Source organism: Oncorhynchus keta, chromosome 4 (assembly GCF_023373465.1).
Source record: "Oncorhynchus keta strain PuntledgeMale-10-30-2019 chromosome 4, Oket_V2, whole genome shotgun sequence".
NCBI classification, from domain to species: Eukaryota; Metazoa; Chordata; class Actinopteri; order Salmoniformes; family Salmonidae; genus Oncorhynchus; species Oncorhynchus keta.
This window is the reverse complement of record NC_068424.1, coordinates 69,716,063-69,743,851: the sequence shown is the minus strand read 5'-3', so window position 1 is coordinate 69,743,851 and position 27,789 is coordinate 69,716,063. Positions and strand designations below refer to the sequence as shown.

General features: G+C 43.2%; 2 protein-coding genes across 2 annotated transcripts; both read right to left on the bottom strand.

The window, feature by feature from the left end:
- Positions 1–83: 83 nt before the first annotated feature.
- LOC118373417 (sodium/potassium/calcium exchanger 3) lies at positions 84–13,258 on the bottom strand. The gene is made up of 17 exons (XM_052518258.1): positions 12,716–13,258; positions 12,332–12,445; positions 7,216–7,292; positions 6,952–7,026; positions 6,468–6,552; positions 6,096–6,199; positions 5,900–6,000; positions 5,747–5,800; positions 5,071–5,210; positions 4,631–4,794; positions 2,760–2,834; positions 2,549–2,669; positions 1,977–2,143; positions 1,719–1,833; positions 1,331–1,443; positions 1,120–1,185; positions 84–985 (listed from the first exon to the last, which is right to left on the bottom strand). Exons 1-17 carry the CDS (start codon positions 12,822–12,824, stop codon positions 875–877), a joined length of 1,791 nt encoding a protein of 596 aa, XP_052374218.1. The 5' UTR covers positions 12,825–13,258; the 3' UTR covers positions 84–874.
- Positions 13,259–23,922: 10,664 nt separating this feature from the next.
- zdhhc24 (zinc finger DHHC-type containing 24) lies at positions 23,923–27,631 on the bottom strand. The gene is made up of 3 exons (XM_035759529.2): positions 27,078–27,631; positions 26,554–26,831; positions 23,923–26,354 (listed from the first exon to the last, which is right to left on the bottom strand). Exons 1-3 carry the CDS (start codon positions 27,386–27,388, stop codon positions 26,050–26,052), a joined length of 894 nt encoding a protein of 297 aa, XP_035615422.1. The 5' UTR covers positions 27,389–27,631; the 3' UTR covers positions 23,923–26,049.
- Between the last annotated feature and the right edge of the window lie 158 nt (positions 27,632–27,789).

The window sequence follows — 27,789 nt, the reverse complement described above, 5'->3', positions numbered from 1 at the left end:
AGGGATAAACAATTTGAGAGAAATAAGCTTTGTGCATATGGAACATTTCTGGGCTCTTATTTCAGCTCGTGAAACATGGAACCAACACTTTACATGTGTTTATATTTTTGTTCAGTCTACATACATGAGTCATCCTACAAGCATATAATTATATATGATTAGCAGAGTATGGTTACTGCTGTGGCACTCCTACAAGCAATACAATATTGGGTCTTAAAAGGTCCAATGCATTGTTTTTATCTCAATATCAAATCATTTCTGGGTAACAATTAAGTACCTTACAATGATTTTTATTTAAAACAATGGTCAAAACTAGGTTTGGAACTCTTTGTAATAGGTCTTAAGTAATTTACCAGGCAGGCCAAAACTCCATCCCACTGTCTTTTCAAACACCTCTTACACTAAAGGGCATTGTCATACTGTTGAAATGTATTATTCCAAACGCAGTGTGAAAATATATATAAAAACAGGAAAATCAAGTTTGACTGCACTGGGCCTTTTAACACTTTCACTCTAAAGAATATGATTCATCATTGTCATCAAGTAACTAAACTGTAGATATAAATTCAATACATTATAAATTCATTGTGTGAAGTGGATGTTCTCGACTGGTCATCTTCGGATATCACACATTTCTCTAGTTGCTCTGTATAAAACTATGTAAAAGATCCAGTTTGAAACATTATTCAAAGGTATTTAATAAAATAAAATAAAATGTGAGGTTTCCCATCAATAACAATATTCATAAATGTCAAATGCAAATGAACCGTAACTAAATACCCGTACACATACAACTGATAAATAATGTCAACAAGTGAAAACATCACATCAAATAGTATCATAATAATCATACTAAAATGTCTGGGAACCTGGCCTACAGTCGCTGGAAGCCGACCGAGCAGAGTAGGAAGATGACATAGAGCATCATGAGACAGAGACCCAGTCTGCGGTCCAACCACCAACGGTTCAGATGAACACTCAGGACCTGCAGAGAGAGTGATAGAGAGAAATGGAGAAAGAAGTGAGAGGTGGACAGAAGATTAGAGCAGCAGAAAAGTACTATATACAGTCAGATATGGTTATGCGAATAACTTTAAAAGATATTACAGTGATACTCACAGTGAGGAACACTGAACCCAACAGCAGAACAACTGAATAGACCAGGCCTTTACTGTTGATATACACCTGCCAACCATAAAAACACATCCTCTTTATGTAGATGCACATCTGGCAACCTCAAAGACACAATACCTAGCCTTTTGGTTGATGAACATTTGTCAACCAGAGCCACACAGAAACGAATCAACACACAAAAAAATTCTGTCCCTACCACTGATCCATAGTCGACCACCAGAGTGCGCAGGAACCAAGGGAACCCAAGTCCCAGAAGCACATCGAAGATATTACTGCCAATGGAGTTCGAGACAGCCATATCCCCCATACCTAACACACACACACACACACACACACACACACACACACACCAGTCAAAACAAGGCCTACTGTTAGAGACAGCCATATCCCCCATACCTACAATACACACACACACACACACACCAGTCAAAACAAGGCCTACTGTTAGAGAGCCATATCTACAATACACACACACACCAGTCAAAACAAGGCCTACTGTTAGACAGGCATGTCCTTCATATCGTACAAAACAAACAAAAAAGGTTAACGTCACAACACACACAGATTAATTAGAATTTGACTACCTTGTCGTGCGACGATCAGGCTGGCCATACAGTCCGGTACGCTGGTGCCAGCTGCCAGGAAGGTGATGCCCATCACCACCTCAGGGATGCCCAGCGTGTAACTGATAATGGTCACCTGGGAGCATAGAGGGCATTTGGTGACAGGGTTATTATAAAGCTGTTACATTCTTATCAACATGATCAAATCCCATTTGTAGGTGTAGGAACATGTGTTTGTTTTTATGTGTGAGCTTGTGTATGTGTGATCTGTAGTCATACCATCCAGACCATGAGGTAGGAGAAGACTGCGATCCAGAGTGTGGAGGCCAGGAAGGTCAGGAGGTACCAGCGGCTCCAGCGAGGCAGGACACAGTTGGGTACAGTGCAGCAGAGCAGCAGGCACAGAGGCCATGACACCAGCCAGCGCACACGCTCACAGTGCCCTCCTGAGGATGGAGGGAGCAGCACCTTGGTTTTTAAATCATCAATCACAAAGTGCAAGAGTAGTCACAAAGAGCTTTACAGTAACCTGACCTCAATCTACGAAGAGCTTTACAGTAACCTGACCTCAATCTACGAAGAGCTTTACAGTAACCTGACCTCAATCTATGAAGAGCTTTACAGTAACCTGACCTCAATCTACGAAGAGCTTTACAGTAACCTGACCTCAATCTACGAAGAGCTTTACAGTAACCTGACCTCAATCTACGAAGAGCTTTACAGTAACCTGACCTCAATCTACAAAGAGCAAAAAGCAGCAACAAGAAACCTTGAGAGGAACCAGGCTCAATATCATCAGAATATAGCAACAGGTTCCTTGTTTGTAAATGTGTTTGTAAGGTTACGCTCACCTGGCACTATGAAGGGACTGAAGGAGACCTCCTCTTCTTCCTCTAGCTCCTCCTCTTCGGGCTGTAACCCCTCTGTGTTCCCCTCCGTCCCCCCATCCCCGTCTCCGTCCCCCTCCAGTGGCTGCCTTTCACTGTCCCCCGCTCCACCGTTCTCTATTGCCCATGATGCCCCCCCATCTCCCCTCTCCTCCCCTGCCCCACTGTTCCCTATTCCCCATGTGGCCCCATCTCCCCCCTCCTCCCCATCGTTCTCCTCCTGGCCCCGAACCCGGCTCAACCTCTGTCTCTGTGAGTGAGAAGGTAAGAGACAAACTTTATACATTTTACAGTTTTTATTTGTTAGAGTATGTCACAACTCGAGCAGAAAAACATCCAGCAGCACAATGTTGGCTTTCAGCATTCAGCCAGAACAGAATAAAAGGGATGAAACAAGCATAGTGGGTCTGTGTTTGTGCTTTGTAATCGTGCATCTGGCAAAAGCAAAGGCATGGGAGAGTTAGGAAATATGCAATGCATGTGTGTAGGAGGGCTGTGGCGGTGATGGTCAAGTAAATAAGTGTCAGTCTCACAGTAATTTACAGTTAATTAACAAACACATTTAGCATCTCCTGGCTTCCACACACAGCTTACAAGCCACTGATGCAGAACGTAGGAACATCTACATTTTAAAAGTCTAATAAATCCATGTAATATAGCCTACACCATAACAATAAATCCATGATTTATTTTAGACCGGTCAAAAGAAACATGATATGAAGAAAATGTAGTCTATTTCAGAAGAACAGAATAACGTACTGAGTTGTCCTATGGCATATGGCTGTGGGCTACACTAGTTCATTTAGCAGACAAAATTTGCCTGGAATTCTGTGTCATTATTTTATAGTATGAAGAATACAATAGATACAATACAAAGCTGAATAAAATAGAAAGGATATTTTATCCAAATGATTTGAGGGAATGTGCACATGCAGCTGTTCTGTGTTGAGAGGTTAACAAAGAAATAGGTCCTCCGATATGCTTCATTTAGTCTCTCATTCACAATGAATGTTCCATTAGCGGAAAACACCATTATCAAAAGTGACCACAAATGTGATTATGCATGTAATGCTTTTATTATGAAGGTGCATTTTTATGGTGAAAATTATCTTCCCCAAACTTGAAACTCAGGCCATGCGTACAGTATGTGTGCCAGTTAGGCTTTACACCCTTTGTAAAGTGGATTAATGTGCTTAATTTTAAATAAGTTTTTGGCCACTTTAGTTGGGATACAAATCTTATCAAAACATATAGGCCTATGGGCTAGGCTACATGAGGTGTGTGACTGACTCAAAAAAGGCATTTTTTCTTGCCTTAAGATGGGCATCACAAGTGATATGTAATTGACAAGTGATAAGCTAATATGGTCACCCATCAGACTATCATTGATTTTATTTTTGTCTTCACATATACGTGTACGAATGGACCATTATCATGCACCTGTCTCGTAACAGGGGCAGCGGAAAAATACATGTCATCTCTGCACTTAAATAGCAAATAGAGGACACTTTTCCTGATATTCATTTTCATGCCAGCAGGTAGGCTATACTTCTGTCGTAAAGATAACCAATGTGCTTAATATTAGCTAAATATTAGGAAAGTTGAGAAATAAATATAGTAGACCTAGCCTATAGAAAGCAGATGGGATCCTCCTCTTTTTAAGAGGCCATCACTCTGTTTTCTCACCTATAAAAATGATGCGCAACATGAGCTCATGAAGTGTTGAATTATATTTTTGATTATATTTGCATTGATGTCAGAGTGATTAGAGGGACAAGAGAGTGCTGAGTACCAGGCAGTTAGCAAGTTTGGTAGGCTACTAATGACCAGCAGAGCTTGGAAAAGCCTAATTACCGTGACTAAACGGTCACATGGAATTTGACTGCCTTCATTACTCGTGACCGCTGGTGTGGTGGTAATACGGACACCGCAACAGCCCTACATGTGTGTGTTCTTTGCACTTCTATAATAACCATGCATCTTTCCATGCTAAGGTGTGGAGACATACTGCTGTGTGTGTGGTGTGTGCTCGTGTGTCCTGTGTACCTCATTGATGACCATGCGTCCTGCCATGCGGAGGCGTGTGTAGGGGGGGAAATGTGGGGTGATCAGGAGATGGAGGCTTGCCTCAGAGAAGCTCAGCTGGTGAGGGTGCAGACTCATCAACTCATCCACCATCACTACTGCAGTCTCCTGCCCTGCACACGAATCTGAGAGAGAGATGTTGGAGGAGGAGGTGGAGAAGAGGGAGGAGGAGTAGATAGGGAGGAGAAGAGAGAGAGACGAGGAGAGACGAGGAGAAAGGAGAGAGGGAGGAGGTGAGCAAAATTAGGTTTTCAACTGAAATAGCAACTTTATGTCTGTCTATTTTAGAATCATGATCCAATGGGATATGTTCCATTTGACTGAAAACAATTTGAAGCAATGTGGATATAAGTGTGTGCGTACACACACACAAACAATCAGTGGTAGAGACACAAACCGACCTCTCTTCAGCAGCACCATGTCTGTGTCACAGTCGACTCCCCCATGCCCCACTGCGGTGGTCCGTCTCAAGGTACTGAAGCAGGGCTGGCCCCCTCGACCACAGTGCCTCTCCACCCAGCCTGACAGGGGTCTGTTGAACCTACACAAAACACACACACAGTATAGCAACCAACATCTGTCCTGGATAGATACCTTGCTTGTGCTTATCTGAAGTAAAATGTTGTGGGGTAAGAAGGGGAACTGAACAAATAGTAAACTATAAGAGGCACAGACAAAGTCAGTAACCTACCCCATGATGATAATGTAGTCAGTAACCTACCCCATGATGATAATGTAGTCAGTAACCTACCCCATGGTGATAATGTAGTCAGTAACCTACCCCATGATGATAATGTAGTCAGTAACCTACCCCATGATGATAATGTAGTCAGTAACCTACCCCGTGATGATAATGTAGTCAGTAACCTACCCCACAACAATAATGTAGTCAGTTACTCACTTCATGATAATAATGTAGTCAGTAACTCAGCTCATGGTGATAATGCAGTCAGTAACTCCCTTCATGGTGATAATGTAGCCAGTTACTCACTCCACGATGATAATGTAGCCAGTTACTTCATGGTGATAATATAGTCAGTAATCTACCCTATGATGATAATGTAGTCAGTTACTCACTTCATGATGATAATGTAGACTAGATACATGGAGATCAGTATGATGGTCTCCCACCTACAACAGAGAAAAACTGTTTAAAAGCACAATCTATATCTATCACCGAGTTATAAATATGTAGAGAACCCAGTCTTGTTAATTGTCCAATGTCCTTACCAAATCACTTTGTCATCATAGATCACCACAATCAGCATCAATATAGACAGGATGTAGTAGAGAGAATCCCGAAGCAGCGGCCACCAGCTCAGCGAGATAGGCTGAGAGAGAACACAACATACTACTGAACAACACTGCCTGTCTAAATCGAAATCCTTCCATATGGCTTTCACCTGTCTCAAAAAAGTTGAGTAACCTGTCCGGCAAAGATCCCACAAATGCCGATGATGACGAGGATGTTGAAGACAGCCGATCCCACAATGGTGCCTACCCCCAGGTCACCTTTCGTGATGAAGACACCTGGGAGAACAAGAGGAGGTCAACAGCAGTGCATATTGATCCAATTAGTCCAATCGGTGCAGGCCCCTTCTGGTGACCTGGGCTATGTTCAGAACAAAAAACGTTGTGGAACTTTGCAGATAGATATCCCATGACTAGAGCTGACGTGATTCCTTATTCTATATACCAGAGAAGTATGTTTGTTCTACATCATAGATTTCTATCTGAACGTTGGCCAACGTTTTGTCCTGCTGAACGCGGCCCAGGATCAAGGATGTAGAATACTGACCAATTAAGGAGGTGAAGAGCTCAGGGGCGGAGCTCCCAGCCGCCATGAATGTTGCCCCGGCAACATCCTCACTGAGTTGAAGATTCTAGAAAAGAGGTTAATGGATAAACAAAGAGGCTTTGTAATTAAAACAAATGTCAAACAGTGAAGAGGCAATCAAAAAGTAACGAGGGAAACAAACTGCAGGCTGGCATTTATTGAGATAACATATACTAGACGTAGCAATGCAGAGTGGTCACGAGCTGGCACAGCCACAAAGTCATTAAACCTAACCCAACACTTGACCCTAACCTTAAACACACTGCTAACCAGAACCTTAAAATAAGACCAAAAAGCAAATATTTTTACAATATAGCCCATTTTGACTTTGCAGTTGGCCCATCTAGCAGAAATGGTTATGTTCTGCCTCTAGGGCAAGACTCATGACAATAAATGTCAACCTGCAAAGAAACCAACAGAAGTGGGAAGGTGTTTTTATTGTCACCTCTGATATCTTCTCCAGTGATGGAACAAAATAGACATCACAGACTATAGCCAGGGCATAGAACATGTAGATCGCCTAGAAAACACAGGAGAAGAAACAGCCTGTCTGTGGACTGAGTTGGATGACATAGTGATTGTTGGGGTACTGTTACAGTAGAATGGTGTACTATGACAGCATTGTTAAACAACGCAGTAAGCTACATAGAGATCCTGTTAAATGACTATATATGCATTCTAATTCCTAATTACATGTTAGGCCACTTACACAGACTGCATGGAGAAGAACTGCTCCTTTTCTCCTCTGCTCTGGAGAGAAAATATCTGCTGGAAACTCGTGGATTGCTGAAAGAGAGGGAGAGGAGAGAGATTGAGTGTGTTTTCTGAAGAAGGGTTCCAAATCAAGGAAATAAGACAGTTTGTTTGCGCTCCAAAACTCTAGCAGTTCTTGAGATTTGAGATCATGTGACCATGTGAGTGTTCCATATCATCCCCTAGCAACAGCCACACAGTTCCTGGTTTAAGTGGACTCTTTAGGATATACAGTGCATTCGGAAAGTTCAGACCCCTTGACTTTTTCCACATTGTGATGTTACAGCCTTATTCTAAAATGGATTAAATTATTTTTTGTCCTCATCAATCTACACACAATACCCCATAATGACAAAGCAAAAACAGGATTTTAGAAATGTTTGTAAATGTATTAAAAATGTAAAACAGAAATACCTTATTTACATAAGTATTCAGACCTTTTGCTATGAGAATCGAAATTGAGCTCAGGTGCATCCTGTTTCCATTGATCATCCTTGAGATGTTTCTACAACTTGGAGTCAACCTGTGGTAAATTAAATTGATTGGAGATGATTTGGAAAGGCACACACCTGTCTATGTAAGGTCACAGAGTTGAAAGTGCATGTCAGAGCAAAAACCAAGCCATGAGGTCGTAGGAATAGTCCGTAGAGCTCAGAGACAGGATTGTGTCGAGACACAGATCTGGGGAAGGGTACCAAAACAGCATTTAAGGTCTCCAAGAACACAGTGGCCTCCTTCATTCTTAAATGAAAGAAGTTTGTAACCACCAAGACTCTTCCTAGAGCTGGCCACCTGGCCAAACTGAGCAAACGGGGGAGAAGATGACCAAGAACCTGATGGTCACTCTGACAGAGCTCCAGAGTTCCTCTTTGTAGATGGGGGTAACTTCCATAAGGACCACCATCTCTGCAGCCCTCCACCAATCAGGCCTTTATGGTAGAGTGGCGAGAAGGAAGCCACTCTTCAGTAAAAGGCACATGACAGCCTGCTCAGAGTTTGCCCCTGAGCTCTTCACCTCCTTAATTGGTGAGTATTCTACAACCTTGATCCTGGGCAGCGTTCAGCAGGACAAAACATTGGCCAATGCTCAGATAGATTTCCATGATGTAGAACTAAAATACTTCTCTGGTGTATAGAATAAGGAATCACGTCAGTAGCCATATCTAGGAAAACCAAAGTTCCAAAGGCTGGGCCCAATATCGTGTATAAGAATGTATACAAAGGGCACCTAAAGACTCTCAGACCATGATAAACAAGATTATCTGATCTGATTAAACCAAGATTCAACTCTTTGGCCTGAATGCCAAGTTTCACATCTGGAGAAAACCTGGCACCATCCCTACGGTGAATCATGGTGGTGGCAGTATCATGCTGTGGGGATGCTTTTCAGCGGCAGGGACTGGGAGACTAGTCAGGATTGAGGGAAAGATGAACGGAGCAAAGTACAGAGACCCTTGATGAAAACCTGCTACAGAGTGCTCAGGTCCTCAGACTGGGGGGGAAGGTTCACCTTCCAACAGGACAACGAGCCTAAGCACACAGCCAATACAACGCAAGAGTGGCTTCGGGACAAGTCTGTCAATGTCCTTGAGTGGCCCAGCCAGGGCTCGGACTTGAGTTCAATCAAACATCTCTAAGGAGACCTGAAAATAGCTGTGCAGCGACGTTCCCCATCCAACCTGACAGAGCTTGAGAGGGTCTGCAGAGAAGAATGGGAGAAACTCCCCAAATACAGATGTGCCAAGCTTGTAGCATCATACCCAACAAGCCTCGAGGCTGTAATCGGTGCCAAATGTGCTTCAGCAAATTACTGAGTAAAGGGTCTGAATACTTATGTAAATATAGGGGGGTTGACAGTATGGGGGTATTGTGTGTAGATTGAGGGGGTAAAAGCCATTTAATACATTTTAGAATCAGGCTGTAACATAACAAAATGTGGAGAAAGTCAAGGGGTCTGAATACTTTCCCAAATGCACTGTATGCAACCTACCTCAGACCCCTTGGCCTGGACCCTAAACTCATTCACATTGGCCTACGCACATGCTACACACACACTAACTTAAGCACGCACACACACACACCAGACGTGACAAGAAAAGAAAAGTGGGCGATACTAACAGGGCAGCATTTAAAAAAGCTCAGAATACACTCTGCTAACAGTTCTAGAATTTAGCATTTAGTTGCCTAGCAACACGGACCTCAAAGGCGTATTAATGAGGGTTTAGGCATCAGTTTGAACCCCAGTAAACCCCAGCCAGACTCAGGAAGTATAATTTACGTCATTTGTGATTATGAAATATCAAACTGTCGGGGAGCCAAAACAAACCCAGGCAAAACATAATTCTCAAACGGCCACTGGGCAAGCCATCCTTTGATCTGTCAGTATCAGACAGCTGGTGTTCTCGTTTGCTTGAAGCCTACAAGCATGTAGGTTACTCTACTGCACAAAAAATACAAATCTTCAAGTTGAGTCAGCTATGAACGTTACAGCAGTAAAATGACATTTTAATTTACATAAACAAGTTCAACAACATAGGCCGTTGTTAGCGGTGTTATCTGGGCTCCCGAGTAACGTAGCGGTCTAAGGCACTGCATCACTACAGTCCCTAGTTTGAATTCAGCCTGTATCACATCCGGCCGAGTCCCATAAAGCTCAGCGTCGGCCGGGTTTGGCCGTCATTATAAATAAAAAATGTGTTCTTAACTGACTTGCCAAGTTAAATAAAAAAAAATCTGCTTGACCCATAGCAACTATAGGGTAGCAATAGTAAACCCCACATCCAAGAAGAAAAAAAACAATTAGCCAACTAGCAACTGCATGAACATTTATTTGGCTGGAGACTAATCACCCACCCGTAGGCTATGCACATTTGCAAGCAATACGTGTGTGTATCTATCCATTTGCTAGTCAGCTAAATTAGCTAGCTGACTTGCTTCACTTACCAGTAGGCAGAGCTGGCATTCGTGATTAGTGTCCAGCATTCTGCTAGCATTGCTCGTGCTGAGAAGTCTGAAATATGTTCCAACTAGCAAGTGTTGCACTAGGAAAATATTCTCAATCCCTCGCTGAATGAAAATCGGCAACAATTCCAGTTAATTCAAACTCAAACGAGCAACATCAAAGTAACTTTGTAATGACAGACCGACCAGTGTTTTCAAATCTGCGGTATTGCATATCATCAACTGTAGCACAGACGGACTGACAGCCAGGAGCCAATAATATTAACCGTTACAACATGCATTTGTCAGCTAAATTACACGTTGATTCTGTATCACTCAACTCTCATTTATGAGTCTCGTTTGTATTAAGAGAGACATACACTATGTGGACATCCCTTCAAATGAGTGGATTCGGCTATGTCAGCAACAGGTGTATAAAATCAAACACACGGCCATGAAATCTCCATAGACAAACACTGGCAGTAGAATGGCCTTACAGAAGCTCAGAACCTTTCAACGCCATAGGATGCCACCTTTTCAACAGGTCAGTTGATCAAATTTCTGCCCAGCTCGTGCTGCCACGGTCAACTGTAAATGCTGTTATTGTGAAGAGAAAACATCTAGGAGCTTTCTAACCTTTATTTACCTAGGCAAGTCAATTAAGAACAAATTCTTATTTACAATGACAGCCTATGGGACTCCCAATCTCAGCCAGACGTGATACAGCCTGGATTCAAACCAGGTACTGTAGTGACACCAATTGCACTAAGATGCAGTGCCTTAGACCACTGCGCCACTCGGGAGCTACAATAGCTCAGCCGAGAAGTGGTTGAATGCCGAGTGCTGAAGCACGTAGTGTGTAAAAATAGTCTGTCCTCGGTTGTAACTCTCACTACTGCATTCCAAACTTCCCCTGGAAGCAAAATCAGCACAATAACTGTTCGTCAGGAGCTTCATGAAAGGGTTTCCATGGCTGAGCAGCTGCACAGAAGCCTAATTGTCGGCTGGGGTGGTGTAAAGCTCTGGAGCAGTGGAAATGCATTCTCTGGAGTGATGAATCACGCTTCACCATCTGGCAGTCCAATGGACGATTCTGAGTTTGGCTAATGCCAGAAGAATGCTAACTGTCCCAATGCATAGCGCCAACTGTAAAGTTTGGTGGAGGAGGAATAATGGTCTGGTGCTACTTTTCATGGTTCGGGCTAGGCCCTTTAGTTCCAGTGAATCATAACGTTACAGCATACAATGACATTCTAGACGATTCTATGCTTCTAACTTTGTCACAACAGTTTGGGGTAGGACCTTTCCTGTTTCAGCATGACAATGTCGCTGTGCACAAAGCGAGGTCCATGCAGAAATGGTTTGTCGAGATCGGTGTGAAAGAACTTGACTGGCATGCACAGAGCCCTGACCTCAACTCCATCGAACACCTTTGGAATGAATTGGAACGCCGACTGTGAGCCAGGCCTAATTGCCCAATATCAGTGCCCGACCTCACTAATGCTCTTGTGGTTAAAGCAAGTCCACGCAGCAAGAAGCAAGTCCACGCAGCAATGTTCCAACATCTAGTGGAAAGCCTTCCCAGAAGAGTGGAGGCTGTTATAACTACAAAGGTGTCCCCCATTTGTATTAACACCTGTTATTTTGGAAAGAGATGTTCGACAAGCAGGTGTCCACATACTTTTGGTCATGTAGTGTAGCTAGATATTTAGTGTTGATGTGTTGCTGTAGTCGTGGCGGGATCAGAGAGACATTTAGAACATGTGCGATAGAAATTATCACTAGGCCTATGCCTCATAATTTCCTGGAAAAATCTGACCTGCAATTTGTTAATAAAACTGCTGGAGTTATAATTCGTAAAACCTTCATTTGTGTCACTTTGAAGTGATCCAAATGGCAAATTCATCTTTCATCAGTACATTTCAAGATATATTAAACCTGAAGAAAAAAACAATTTTATTTGCGACTTACTGAGTCTGGCTTTAAAGAAATGATGAGAGACCGCCAGAGAGACTGACATATAGGCTAGAAACACTGGATGAGTGAATGGGAAGCAGAAGAGTCATGCACAGGTAGAAAGACAAGACACTAATGATCCAAGAGTATAGGAACAAACAAAAACACTTGTGCACCAGCTCTGGGCGTTGTAGGAGTGTAAGAGGTGTGGTTCTCCTCTTCTCTCTCCTGCATTAGTTTTCTCTTAGACCAGGGGAAGTCACCAACAACATCACTGGGGCTTGGAGAGTCTGTTAGGATGGAGCAGCATAAATTATTTTCTAAAATATATTAGCCTATTTAATATTATGTGTTTATAAAAAGCGATCACATTGTTTTTAGGGGAGGCCGGGGTAGGCCGTCATTGTAAATAAGCATTTGTTCTTTAACTGTCTTGCCTAGTTAAATAAAACATTTTAAAATAATAAGAATTTAATCATGAAACAGGTGTGATGATTGAATAAACCACTGATATTTTATGTATGAATGAAATAAATAACGCGACTCTGGGGGAAACGCACCTGTTACGTCTAGGAGCTGCATGAGCCAGGTGGCGGTGATCATCCCGACTCCACAGACACCGAGTCGCCAGAAAAGCCGCATGCGCTTAGGTCTCACCGCCGCCTTCATCTCGCCGCTGTTCCCTCCGCTCAGAACATGTCGGTCACCATCGCAGCGTCGGTTCTCCGCTTTATATCAGATGATCAGGTGGAATCTTTTTCATGCACACCCAGGGAAAGCTAGTTCTTCACGTGCAGCCATGGATTTGTATTGTCAGCATCCCTACACCCATTCTTTCCCACTCTGTCTTCAGAAGCGCAGCATCTTCCGCGGGCATCTGTCCGTTCCTCCACGGAACCGAGGAAACAGGCGATGGGCTTTTTGATAAATAATTAGTCTCGCACACTCTAGCTTATGGTTTTAAGCGTCACATCGTCGCAAGTCTGTGCTATTTCCAGAATTTCACACTCCTCCCATCATGTCTCCTTCGCTCCCAGTCTGTTCCAGTATCTTCATGAGACCGTCACGAGGGGTGTTTACCGTGAGCTCTTGGTGCCACCATCAGTGAGCACGACAATTGGGTGGGGCGCACCAACGAGCGAGCTCCAGTCTCAGGGACTAAATATGTATTTATCAACATGAGGCATGTTATGTTACGCCATTATGTCATTAATAATATAATATAAGACACACAAGACAGACACAATTCCAATAAACAAATAATTATTTTATGTTTCTGAAAATGCATCCACAAATACCAGCACAAAATAATTGTTGCAGGAGTAGCACTGACCAATAGGGTACTAGGGGGTAACTGGCTCCCTAGGCAAGACAAAAAAAACTACAATAGTCCCAGTAAGCAAAATTAAGTTGAAATTAGGTTTAATTTAGGTTCTGAATGAAAGGTCTAAATACTTTTCTGGAAGTTGAAATCAAGTACATTTTCGGTTCTAGGTGAAAATTGAGAATATATCATTCATAGATGTCTGTTTGGGCCAAATCAAGGCTGGTCCAGACCAAATCTGAACCAAACAGGCATCTATGATTGGTTTAGATTTGGTCCTGACCAAAAACAAACGTTTGTGGACGTGGAAATCAAAGCTGGTCCAGACTGCACCAAAAAAAGACCTCCAGTCTGGACATCACCAAAAAAAGATGTCCAAAAGGCATCAGTGTCGTTCTGTGCTTATTGTGGTATAGCCTACAGTGTAGCTGGAAATGTCATTTTAGGAATGCCCATCTACGTGGTAGGCCTACCGTTTGTAAAATACACAAAAAAATTACGGCTGTCCTAACGGGACTGAAAAGAGGTCCAAAAGACATTGGCGTCGGTCCGTGCTTAATGGGGTGCAGCATACCATGTCAGCCTGCAATGGCATTTTAGGATTGCCCATCCATTTGTAAAACAGGCAGTTGTATTGGCTTTATTCATCCTGATTCCTGTGACGAATCAATTTTGGCCATTTAAGCTCTGAATATCAGCTACCCAGTCGCGACCTGTCATTCAGGGCAGGTGGGGCAAAAAAATAAGGCTTGCCTGTTTTGCATGTTATTTTGTCATTAATACATGTCATATATCAGTTTGCAAAGAATCTAACAATTATATATATTTTGAGTTAATTACATGGTCTCTTTTTTTGGTTTCTTGAGTAAAGTAGCTCCAAAATTCAGGTGTTTCAGCCTAGCTCAGTGCTTTCTGTGGTGGTGAGGCAAGCCAGCAGGAAATACGGAGTGTTGCGGCGTGATTGGCTCAGTGATCTGTCACTCATGGGGACACTACGTCACCAACAAGTCTAACACGGAACCCAAACCGGCTGCGCGCGTGCACCAACATGCATACATTTATTTTGTCCCCCCACACCAAACGCGATCATGACACGCAGGTTAAAATATCAAAACAAACTCTGAACTAATTATATTCATTTGGGGACAGGTCGAAAAGCATTAAACATTTATGGCAATTTAGATAGTTATCTTGCACTTGCTAGCTAATTTGTCCTATTTAGCTAGCTTGCTGTTGCTAGCTAATTTGTCCTGGGATATAAACATTGTTTAGAGTTGTTATTTTACCTGAAATGCACAAGGTCCTCAACTCCGGCAATTAATCCACACATAAAATGGTCAACTAAGTAGTTTCAAGTAATCTCTCTTCCTTCCAGGCTTTTTCTTCTCTTGACTTTATAATGCGATTGGCAACTTTCATAAATTAGGTGCATTACCACCATTGATCTCGTTCGTCTTTCAGTCACCCACGTGGGTATAACCAATGAGGAGATGGCACGTGGGTACCTGCTTCTATAAACCAATGAGGATATGGGAGAGGCAGGACTTGCAGCACGATCTGCGTCAGAAATAGAACTGATCTATTTTAGCTCTAGGCAACGCAGAAGTTCGTCGGCGCATGCGAGCAGTGTGGGTGCAATATTTGAGTAACATAGATTTCTAAATGTATTTTGCAACACTCGCGCATGCGACGTGAGTGGTGTGGTCAGACTGTAAATGTAGAGCTCAAACATTCAAGCCCCTTGGGTGCTGCCTTAGAGTTACTTTATAAGTGCCCATCCAAGAAGGCTCAAGGTCATTAGCCACAGATAAAAGGACATAAAATCACGTTATATCTACAGTAGCTTTGATTGGACTGATCATGTGAAAATCAAACTTTCAAAATCTAAGCTAGCCGCCTGCATTCTGTTGCTGTACATTTCAAAAGTGCTGAACACATAGTTATATTGACTACGTCCGTCTTACTGTAGCTCGCTCATTGTCTTCATCGAAATTACGGAATGCCTCATATCCCTTATGTCGTAGTTTGTACATCTTAATTGACAGTAGAAACCACATTTGTTTAAGCAAGTCAGCAATATCAGCTGTGTTTTTAAAAAAGTCAGTAAACGAGGCTGAATTAATTGTTTCGCTGCCAGACAAGGCTCCGCTGATAGCCAGGTGTAGCGGCCATGCTTTACACCTGGCTACCCCTACCCCGATCAACAGCCCTGTACCCCCCACAGCAACTCGCCCAAGCCTTCCCCATTTCTCCTTCACCCAAATCCAGATAGCTGATGTTCTGAAAGAGCTGCAAATTCTGGACCCCTACAAATCAGCCGGGCTTGACAATCTGGACCCTCTCTTTCTAAAATGATCTGCCGAAATTGTTGCAACCCCTATCACTAGTCTGTTCAACCTCTCTTTCGTATCATCTGAGATTCCCAAAGATTGGAAAGCTGCCGCGGTCATCCCCCTCTTCAAAGGGGGAGACACTCTAGACCCAAACTGCTACAGACCTATAGCTATCCTACCCTGCCTTTCTAAGGTCCTTGAAAGCCAAGTTAACAAACAGATTACCGACCATTTCGCTATGCAATCTGGTTTCAAAGCTGGTCATGGGTGCACCTCAGCCATGCTCAAGGTCCTAAATGATATCACAACCGCCATTGATAAGAGACATTACTGTGCAGCCGTAATCATCGACCTGGCCAAGGCTTTCGACTCTGTCAATCACCACATTCTTATTGGCAAACTCAACAACCTTGGTTTCTCAAATGATTGCCTTCTCCTGGTTCACCAACTACTTCTCTGATAGAGTTCAGTGTGTCAAATCGGAGGGCCTGTTGTCCGGACGTCTGGCAGTCTCTATGTGGGGGCCACAGGGTTCAATTCTTGGGCCGACTCTCTTCTCTGTATACATCAATGATGTCGCTCTTGCTGCGGGTGATTCTCTGATCCACTTCTATGCAGACGGCACCATTCTGTATACCTCTGACCCTTCTTTGGAGACTGTGTTAACTAACCTCCAGACAAGCTTTAATGCCATACAACACTCCTTCTATGGCCTCCAACTGCTCTTAAATGCAAGTAAAACTAAATGCATGCTCTTCAACTGATCGCTGCCCGCACCTGCCCGTCCGTCCAGCATCACTACTCTGGACAGTTCTGACTTAGAATATGTGGACAACTACAAGGTGTCTGGTTAGACTGTAAACTCTCCTTCCAGACTCACATTAAGCATCTCCAATCCAAAATTAAATCTAGAATCGGCTTCCTATTTCGCAACAAAGCATCCTTCACTCATGCTGCCAAACATACCCTCGTAAAACTGACCATCCTACCGATCCTCGACTTTGGCGATGTCATTTACAAAATAGCCTCCAACGCTCTACTCAACCAATTGGATGCAGTCTATCACAGTGCCCTCCGTTTTGTTACCAAAGCCCCATATACTATCCACCACTGCGACCTATACGCTCTTGTTGGCTGGCCCTTGCTTCATACTCGTCGCCAAACCCACTGGCTCCAGGTCATCTACAAGTCTCTGCTAGGTAAAGCCCCGCCTTATCTCAGCTCACTGGTCACCATAGCAGCCCCCACCCGTAGCACGCTCTCCAGCAGGTATATCTCACTGATCACCCCCAAAGCCAATTCTTCCTTTGGCCGCCTCTCCTTCCAGTTCTCTGCTGCCAATGACTGGAACGAACTGCAAACATCACTGAAGCTGGAGACTCATATCTCCCTCACTAGCTTTAAGCACCAGCTGTCAGAGCAGCTCACAGATCACTGCATGTGTACAGAGCCGATCTGTAAATAGCCCATCCAACTACCTCATCCCCATACTGTATTTGTTTATTTATCTTGCTCCTTTGCACCCCAGTATCTCTACTTGCACATTCATCTTCTGCACATCTACCATTCCAGTGTTTAATTGCTAAATTGTAATTACTTCGCCACCATGGCCTATTTATTGCCGTACCTCCTTTATCCTACATCATTTGCACACACTGTATATAGACTTTTTCTACTATATTATTGACTGTATGTTTGTTTATTCCATGTGTAACTCTATGATGTTGTATGTGTCGAACTACTTTGCTTTATCTTGGCCAGGTCGCAGTTGTAAATGAGAACTAGTTCTCATCTAGCATACGTGGTTAAATAAAGGTGAAATAAAAAATAAAATAATGGTGTAGCGGTGGTAAGGATTCATTCCATGGTGCTGAAAAGAAAGCTCTGCTGTTGGGACAGCTTAATGTAGGCCCTAACCGTTTGTGGGCACCGCTATTCACCGTTATGGTGCAAGTAATGTATTGTTTAGTGTTGTGTTGTGTAGTGTCTTTACTGGCATGCATCTAAAAAAAATTGGGTGAGTTTTCCCCACCAAGATTTACATGCTAACATCGCCACTGCATGTAGCCTATAACCTATTTTTGAGAAATGTAATCATCTAATATCGGAAGAGCTTTCATTGTCTGCTTATAAGCCCCCTTTATTTATTCTACGGTTCTGACTTGGTGTACAGGAAACACACTGTAAGAACGGCCCATGTTCTGAATTCTGTCGCTGTACATTTCAAAAGTGCTGAAAAAATAGTTATGACTACGTCCATCTTAGCTTGCTCATTAATGTCTTAATCGAAATTACAGATTGCCTCTTATCCACTTGTCATCCCCTTATGCCATAGTTTGTACATCTCAATTGTAAGTAGAAACCACATTTGCAAGTCGTATATACATGTAGTTATTACCATGCATGAGATCCCCACATTGTAGCCTGTACATTTAATATATTCACTGATCAAGTAAGTACTCTACCTTTGCAAAAATAGGTGCAGTTCAGGTATGAATGTCTGAGATTCTTTTTCAGTCATATCCAATACCAAGAGTATCAAATTCCAGTCTATGAATGATGCTGTGTCTGCATGTATGTATTACAATTATACACTTCAACAGTGTTTACCAATCCTGGTACATCAATGGGTACACATTGTAACTATGCAATAGACTAGAAACATGATTTAATTAGTTAAAGGCTGATGTTTAATTCACATATACAGAAATATAATTTCAAAAACAGTACACTATACTTCATATGCATCATGTAAATACTCTAAAACCGGTTCATCTCAATATCTAATTTCCTTCATCTGCATTGATCTGATAAACACAGGATAGGTGTCATCAAATGAGTCTTAATTTCAACCAGTAGAGAAAGTGAAACACTTTATTGAAAGAAGTTCATTATGCAAGTGTTATAAATACATAATACTTGCATTATAAATATTCTAATTGTAATATTATATTTATAAATACAAGTATAATCTGCACTTAAATGCACATCTGGTGTGCATTATAAAAACAGAGGAAGAAAGAGGTGGCGAGAAAGGTATAAAAGACAAAAAGGGAACAGAGTAGCAGGTTAGACCGTATATGATTAATGAATCACAGTGTTACCCTTATATTCTCTGTTCATCACAATTACATAATAGTGTCTCTAGCTTAGTCTCCTAACCAGCCTTAGGCCCCCAGTCGGCCCGAAGGTTATCTTAAGAGCGGGTGAGGTGGCGATGACGGGACTGGGGGTTGGCATCTCACATCAAAACATACCTGCAGACGAGAGACAGATGGAGAAAGAGAGAGCATGTTTAAGCCTTGTGTTTTTTCTTTATTCTAACACTGTCAGTCATCATAATCATCAGGAGGTGAAATGCATAACTGGCCTTGGATCATTCATTCTGGGACTACTACATCTCTATCTGTATTTCAATGTAAAGCATATCTATAATAATACTTCCTGTTGACCCGACCAAGTGACCTCTCACCTCTGATCATGTTGTGCCCTCTATGTAGCCTGTTCACATCTGATATAACCTAGAGGATTCAGGGAGAAGGGGAGATAGGGATAAAGTGAAGTACTTTATGCTGAAAAACATGCACAGACACACAAGGACAAATAATATAGCGTAGTTATAGAAATAATGAAGTGTCTTACTATTCTCCATGGTTGGCCCTCATGCCTATTTGAAGTTGGAAGGAGCCACAGTTATACACCTGAGCCTGCTTACTGCACAACACAATCCATCAATCAGATTGATACGCGAGTGTGTAGGTGTGGGTTATAGTGTGTCTAACTGTTAAAATAGCCTGTTTCGTTTTTGTATAGACATCACACCTTTACCTAAACAGCATCCTCAACTGAGAGAGAAGTATAAATCAAATGGAGAGAAACTGGGAATTGAATAACTGCAGTTGACATAGCTAAGTAAATTGAAGAATACTCTTATTGCAATGTGGATGGCTCTTAAAATAGCCTTTGGTTCTGCATAGTGTAGTCTATGGTTTTGCCAGGAGACAGCACCCTCTTTGAAGAAGTAGGAGGTGAAGATCTCCCGCACACGGATTGCCTCTCTTGCTGCGTTGTTGGACCTCATCCTTGAAACATTGTGCAGAGCAGCAGACTTCTCTTCTGGCACACAACGGCAAGCTGCAGATCCCCTTCTGGTCCTCGTGTCCATCCTCATGAAGTTGTGCAGGACACAGGTAGCCTTCACATGCCTGAATTCCCCCAGGAGGCAGTCCGAGATGGTCATGGTCACCCAACCTTGCAGTGCCCTACAGGGTAACTGTAGGCAATCGTTTTGAAGTTACAAGGTATCTGTAGGAATATGAACGATAATGTCATTAGTAATCATTATCACTTATAACATCATGATAACATTGGATAGATGCAGGTGCACACACATGTGCATGTGTAGCTTGTGACAATAGCAGGATAATATCAAGGATGGCATCACAAATGAATAAATAAATACCACTTGAAGCTTGATGATGACTTGATCATTTGAATCAGCTGTGTAGTGCTAAGGCAAAAACGTGCACCCCTTTGAGTTCCCAGGACCAGGACTGAGAACCACCATGCTTCATTGGGACCTCTTCATCTGCAGACAGGCAATCACAGCTCTCTGTATCACAGGACGGAAAACCTCACAAGAAACAGATTTCATTACACTCAAATTAGACAGGCACTGAATATTATGTTACTATTACCTCCGTCCTCACTTCTGGGGACTGGAAATACACAAAAGTACCTGCCCTATCCAAAATAGTCTACTCCCTCACTTTGACAGTTGGGACTGCTATCCTTTCACCCTCCTCCATGGCTTTTAGCTAGCTACCTACAAATGCATTTGGAGTTTGTTTTTTACAGTGATAAATACATTGATAGCTAGATAATATGAAGTTAGCTAGCTCAGTGAATTAAACATCACCATCTGCCTATGTAAAGTTGACTAGATCGCTAGCTAGCTACGTTAGCAGCTCATTTGAGAACTCATCTGTTCTTTTACATTTTCAAAATGTATATACTTACTTGAATAGGTTCTCCCCAGCCATGTGGACGATTGGAAACAGGGCAGAAAAGTTTGTCACCAGTGTTTTAGAGCATATTACTATTTACCTGTGAATAAATTCATGAAATGGAGAATGGATTAAACTATTGACCCATATAATAACCAGACCTTCAGACAAACTTGCTGCGCTGAATTATTGACGCACAATCGAACGGGCTGCCACATGCTGCCAGAAGAGAGCCACTGGGCGGCCTAAGCAGCACATGGCAATTTACGGCATGCTAGTGTACACAAGCTGTCCTGCCTAATGAGCAGGCTGACCCTGGCGCCTGGCATCTACTACCATACCCTGTTCAAAGGCACTTACATATTTTGTCTTGCCCATTCACCCTCTGAATGGCACATATACACAATCCATGTCTCGATTGTCTCAAGCATTAAAAATCCTCATTTAACCTGTCTCCTCCCCTTCATCTACACTGATTGAAGTTAACAAGTGACATCAATAACGGATCATAGCTTTCTCCTGGATTCACCTGGTCAGTCTATGTCATGGAAAGAGCAGGTGTTCTTAATGTTTGTACACTCAGTGTATATCTGGGGAAGGGTATAAAACCATTTCTAGAGTGTTGAATGTTTCCAAGAGCACAGTGGTCTCCATCATTGGGAAATTGAAAAAAAATGGAACTACCCAGACTCTGCCTAGAGCTGGCCGTCTGACCAAACTGAGCAACCGGGCAAGAAGGACCTTGGCCAGGGAGGTAACCAAGAACCCAAGGACCACTCTAACAGAACTACAGAGTTCCTTGGCTGAGATGGGAGTACCTGCCAGAAGGACAACAGTCTCTACAGCCATTCACCAATCTGGGCATTTTGAGAGAGTGGCCAGACGGAAGCCACTCCTAAGAAAAAGGCACGTGACGGCATACCTATAGTTTGCAAAAAGGCACGTGAAAGACAGATCATAAGGCAAAAGATTATGTGGTCTGATGAGACAAAAATGTAACTCTTAGGGCCTCCCGGGTGGCGCAGTGGTCTAGGGCACTGCATCGCAGCGCTAGCTGTGCCACCCACCAGAGACTCTGGGTTTGCACCCAGGCTCTGTCACAGCCGGCTGCGACCGGGAGGTCCGTGGGGCGACGCACAATTGGCCTAGCTTCGTCGGGGTTAGGGAGGGTTTGGCCAGTAGGGATATCCTTGTCTCATCGTGCACCAGCGACTCCTGTGGCGGGCCGGGCACAGTGCGCGCTAACCAAGGTCGCCAGGCACATGGTGTTTCCTCTGACCCATTTGTGTGGCTGGCTTCCGGGTTGGATGCGCACTGTGTTAAGAAGCAGTGCGGCTTGGTTGGGTTGTGTTTCAGAGGACGCATGGCTTTCGACCTTCGTCTCTCCAGAGCCCGTACGGGAGTTGTAGCGATGAGACAAGATAGTAATTACTAACAATTGGATACCATGATGAAGGAGGTAAAACATATATTTTTTAAATAAAATACAAATGTAACTCTTTGGCCTATGTCTGGAGAAAAGCAGGCACAGCACATCACCCGTCTAACACCATCCCTACCGTGAAGCATGGTAGTGGCAGCATCATGCTATGGGGATGCTATTCAGGGACTGGGAGACTGGTAATGATAGAGGGAACAATGAATGGAGCCAAATACAGGAAAATTATTGATGAGAAACGGCTTCAGAGAACCAGCAACCTTAGACTGGGGCGAATATTTACATTCCAACAAGACAATGACCCCAAGCATACAGCCAAAAGAACGCTGGAATGGCTTCAGAACAATAAATGTGAAAGTCCTTGAGGGGCCAAGCCAAAGTCTATTTAAAATCTGTGGAAAGACTTGAAGGTTGCTGTTCCCTGCCACTTCCCATCTAATTTAACAGAGCTTGAGAAAATCTGCAAGGAGGAATGGGAGAAAACCCCCAAATCCAGATGTGCAAAATGGATACAGCCGACTGTAATCGCCACCAAATGTGCTTCTACAAAGTATTGACTCAGGGATGTGAATGCTTACAATATGTACATTAGATATTTCTGTATTCAATTTTCGAAAAACATGTTGTTTTCACCTTGTCATTATGGTGTATTGTGTGTAGTAGATGCATGAGAAAAATATATACTGAACAAAAATATAAACGCAACATGTAAAGTGTTGGTCCCATGTTTCATGAGCTGAAATAAAGATCCCAGAAATTTCTGGGATCTACATTCCTGTTAGTGAGCATTTCTCATTTGCCAAGATAATCCATCCACCTGACAGGTGTGGCATATCAAGAAACTGATTAAACAGCATGATCATTACACAGGTGCACCTTGTGCCGGGGACAATAAAAGGCCACTCTAAAATGTGCAGTTTTGTCACACAACAAACACAATGCCACAGATGTCTCAATTTTGAGCGAGCATGCAATTGGCATGATGACTGCAGGAATGTCCACCAGTGCTGTTTCCAGAGAATGTAATGTTAATTTATGTACCATAAGTTGCCTCCAATGTCGTTTTAGAGAATTTGGCAGTATGTCCGTCCGGCTTCACAACCTCAGACCATGTGTAACCATTCCAGCCCAGGTCTTCCACATCTGGCTTCTTCACCTGCAGGATCGTCAGACTAGCCACCCTGACAGCTGATGAAACTGAGGAGTATTTATGTTTGTAATAAAGCCCTTTTTGGAGAAAGACTCATTCTGATTGGCTGAGCCTGGCTCCACAGTGGGTGGGCCATGCTCTGAAGTGGGTGGGCCCACCGATAGCCCACTGATAGCTGCGCCGCTGCCCAGTCATGTGAAATCCATAGATTAGGCCCTGCTTAATTTATTTCAATTGATTGATTACCTTATATGAACTGTACGAACTGTACATCAATATCTTTGATGTGTCTGGGTGGTTTAATATATATATATATATATCCACTGCATGATTATTCACCTAACCATCCTTAAAGAGATATTCAATGTCTGATTTGTTATTGTTAACCATCTAGCATTTACTGCCCTTTTTTTACAAGCCTTTTCTCTGGTAGTTTTTAATCTGTGCTTGGAATTCAATACTTAACTGACGGACCTTACAAATGTTGTATGGGGGACAGAGGAAGGGTTAGTCATAAACAATCATGTCAACCCATTTATTTCATACAGAGTCCATTTAACATTTGATGTGATTTGTTTAGCCACATTTTACTCCTGAACTAATTTAGGCTTGCCTAAACAAAGGTACTGAATACTTATGCAACAACTGACTATAGTTATTTCATTTTGTATTCATCTTACAAAAAACATATAATTTTTCACTTTGACATTACAGAATATTTTGTGTATATTGTTGACAAAAAAAATGACAATTACATATATTTGAATCCCACTTGAAGAACAATAAAATGTGAAGAAATCCAAGGGTTCTGAATCCTTTTCAAGGCACTGTATTTCCACACTATGAGGTTGGAATAATACTGTGAGAATGCTGAAAACACCCTTTCAGGTTAAGAGCTGTTTGAAAAGACCACCTGAAATGTCAGCATGTATTGGCTGGATGGAGTTTTGGCCTGTCTGGTGACATCACCAGGTGGTAAATTAGTTAATAGACCAATAATAAAGGGAGTTCCAAACATCTCTGCCAATAACAGCACATTTTCTGTTTTCCATCTCAGACCACTCCTAGACAGTCTGAGCAAAATTATTGCTTGAGAAATTGCTCTTAGCAAAGTAACTATTTTTGACCATGTTAAATGAAAACAATCACAGTAAGGTACTGAATTGATATTGAGCTAAAATGGCTGCATTGGCCCTTTAAACATCCCTCTCAAACTTGAAAAACATACCATGCTGCAATTAACAATAAATCTCTATGTCTCTGCAGCTGAGGTAAAAACACAATCAATAGGTCTTCAATTAAACTCAACATAAAGTGAAAACATACTCAATTGCCAGTTTATTAGGTACACCCATCTAGTAAATAAAGGTTAAATAAAAATGTCAGGTACCAGGTCAGACACCCTTTTGTCCATTCCATCTTATCCCAAAGATACTGTATAGAGTTGACGTCTGGGGACTGTGCAGGCCACTCAAGTAAACTGAAATCGCTGTCATGTTCCAGGTGATATTTTTCCACTCCTAAATTGTCCCGTGTTGGTAATCGAATTCCCACTGGAGCCGCTTCTTGTTGTTTTTAGCTGATAGCAGTGGAACACGGTGTGGTCGTCTGCTGTAGTAGCCCAATCCATGACAAGGATCTCTGGGTTGTGCCTTCCGAGTTGCCGTTCTGCGCTCCACTGATGTACTGCGCCGTTATTGGTTTGTTTGTGGCCTTCCTGTTAGCTTCCACGATTCTTGCCATTCTCCTTCGACCTCCTCCACCACCGAGCTGTTTTCATCCACAGAATTGCTGCTTACTAGAAACTCCTTGTTTGTCACACCATTCTCGAGAAACCCTAGACACTGTCGTGCATGAAAATCCCAAGAGGGCAGACGTTTCTGAGATACTGGCGCTGACGATCATAACACACTGAAAGTCACTTAAGTCACTCGTTTAGCCCAAATAGAACAGTAACTGAATGCCTCGATGCCTGCTTTATATAGCAAGCCCTGGCCACGTGACTCATTGTCTGTAGGGGCGATCCACTTTCGTGAACGGGGTGGTGTACTTAATAAACTGTATGCCAAGTGTACATGTGTGGTTTGGCAAGGCAGGTTTTGTAGGTAAATAAATCAAAGGCACACTCAATCAGGACAAATAACAATGAAAAGAGTGGACATCAACATCATTATAAAGACTTGTTCCAGCACTAGTAAGTGTGGGGTATCTCCTTCCAAATCAACAATCCTACCTTCACAGCAAACCTCAGAAAGAAATCAATACAGTACAATCAGTGAACAATCAAAACATTTATAATTTCAGTGGACTCACATTTCAATGCTTATTTAATTGTTTTAACTTCTGAGGCAAGCAAACCAATAAATACATGCTTTCTCATTTAGCTGATTGAATTAGGTAATGGATCAAATAATGTCGGCACATAGACAATGGGTCAAAGTACCACAGAGCAACCTTGAGATACTGCAGCTATACCTGCCGTCCCACCCACCCACCCACTCACTGACTCAGCAAACAGGGAAAGCAGTGGGTGAAGAGGCTTTCAGATTTACAGTCAAACTTCTCCACGAAGCCACACCACCTGCCTGCACTGCAAGGTGTCACTGTCATCCTCACACACCTGTGTCCGTCACATTACCAGGGTTACCGTGAGCGGTTGGGATCCGACTCCAGTGACTCTGTGACCTGGAAATGGATGCCGTCCCCAGGCAGTGGGGAGGGGATGAGTGGGCAGAGCCAGCAGATGTACCAGCGGGTACCCAGGCCGTGACGCAAGTTGCCCAGTAATCCCAGGTTGTAGGGCCTGCGGATGGAGTACCACTCTCTGGTGGTCTGGCCTCGCAGGAGGAGGAAAAGGTGGAAGAAGAGGAAGGCTGCCACCAGCAGGAAGCCCAACACACAGGTGTCTGCGATGAAGGCAAAGGCAAAGGCCCGCGCTGTCACCTGACCTGGAGGCGAGGAGAGAGAAGCGAGAGAGGGTCAGATAATAGTACAACGCTCACACACAAATACACCTTTCTCTGTATTGCAGACACACAACCTTTATCTCTCTCTCGCTCACACACACACCTCTCACTCGCCCGTCTCTCTATCTCTCCCTCTCTATTTCTGTCACACACCCTCCCCCGCTCTCCCTCCCAGTCTAACCAGAGACGAGCATGATCCAGGGCATGAGAAGTAGCAGGATGCTGTGCAGCGTGACTCCTTCCTTCAGGATGATGATGAAGACCTCAGCGTTCATCACTACAGCGTACAGCAGCCCCGTCCACATGAACAGCAGACAGCTGAGGAAGTAGCGGTAGTTACGGAAGCCCACACACTGGCCGAAGAACACACAGTGGTGGTCTCGTCTCAGAACACACACCTTACAGTCATAGCAGTGGGAGCACCGCGGGGGAGTGTGGGTCTCACATGTGTAGCAGTACCTGTGGGTGGAATAGATGTGTGTTACAATGTAATAACTGCAGGTATAACAGCGTCATGAACACTGGGGAAATAATATTTGAATAATGAGAACAATCTCTTGCCCCATAACATTTTTAGAATATCACCAGCCTATTGATGAGAAAATACCTCCGGTCATCATTGCATTGTCTCAACACACATGTGATTCAACCAGTCTTAACAGTTTGTTTGTCCTAATGATGAACCATTATGTCTGTTTAGATTACCTCCAGCCTTGTGCCATGCCTTCTGAACCCAGGAACACTCCTTGAATGCTGGTGCTGGTTTTCAGAAACAGCGAGGCGTTCCATGTGATGTTGCCAAACATGAAGTACTGCACGAGGAGGTGCAGAGTCTTCCACACGGTAGACCACTGGGTCTTCTTCTGGTCCGGTTGGAGCGGCGCCTCGACCAGGACCAGGTAGCTCACCTCCGCCGTGATGGAGAACACGAGAACGGTGTTCAGAACGATAGGCAGGTGGAGACACGTCTTCTCCACGCGATCCCACACCCGACCTGCGAAACTAAACCATGTCATGGTGCCTTGTCGGTCTTGTGTTCTCTATGCTTCCTTGTTGTCGCCACTGTTTTGATTTTAACTAACACGATATCTGACAGGCGACTGAAAAGTGGTGTGTGTGATCTGATGCTGACGTTAGCGATTTAGTGAGTAAAATACACTAAACTACAATTTGTTTGTTGTCAGTAACATTAATCGGTGTGTGGATACGCGCTGGTGGTATTTTCACCAAATGCGTCTTCATTAATTAAACAAATGAAGTGGAGCTGTCAGTGTATCCTGTGTTACATGAAAAACCGTCCCCCATATCTTAACATAGCCCGTAAGTGATCCGTGTGAAATGACTAAAGGACTGTACAACAACAAAAAATTGTCACGTGCAATTACAGTAAAATAAACTCTCCTAAATATGACCGTTG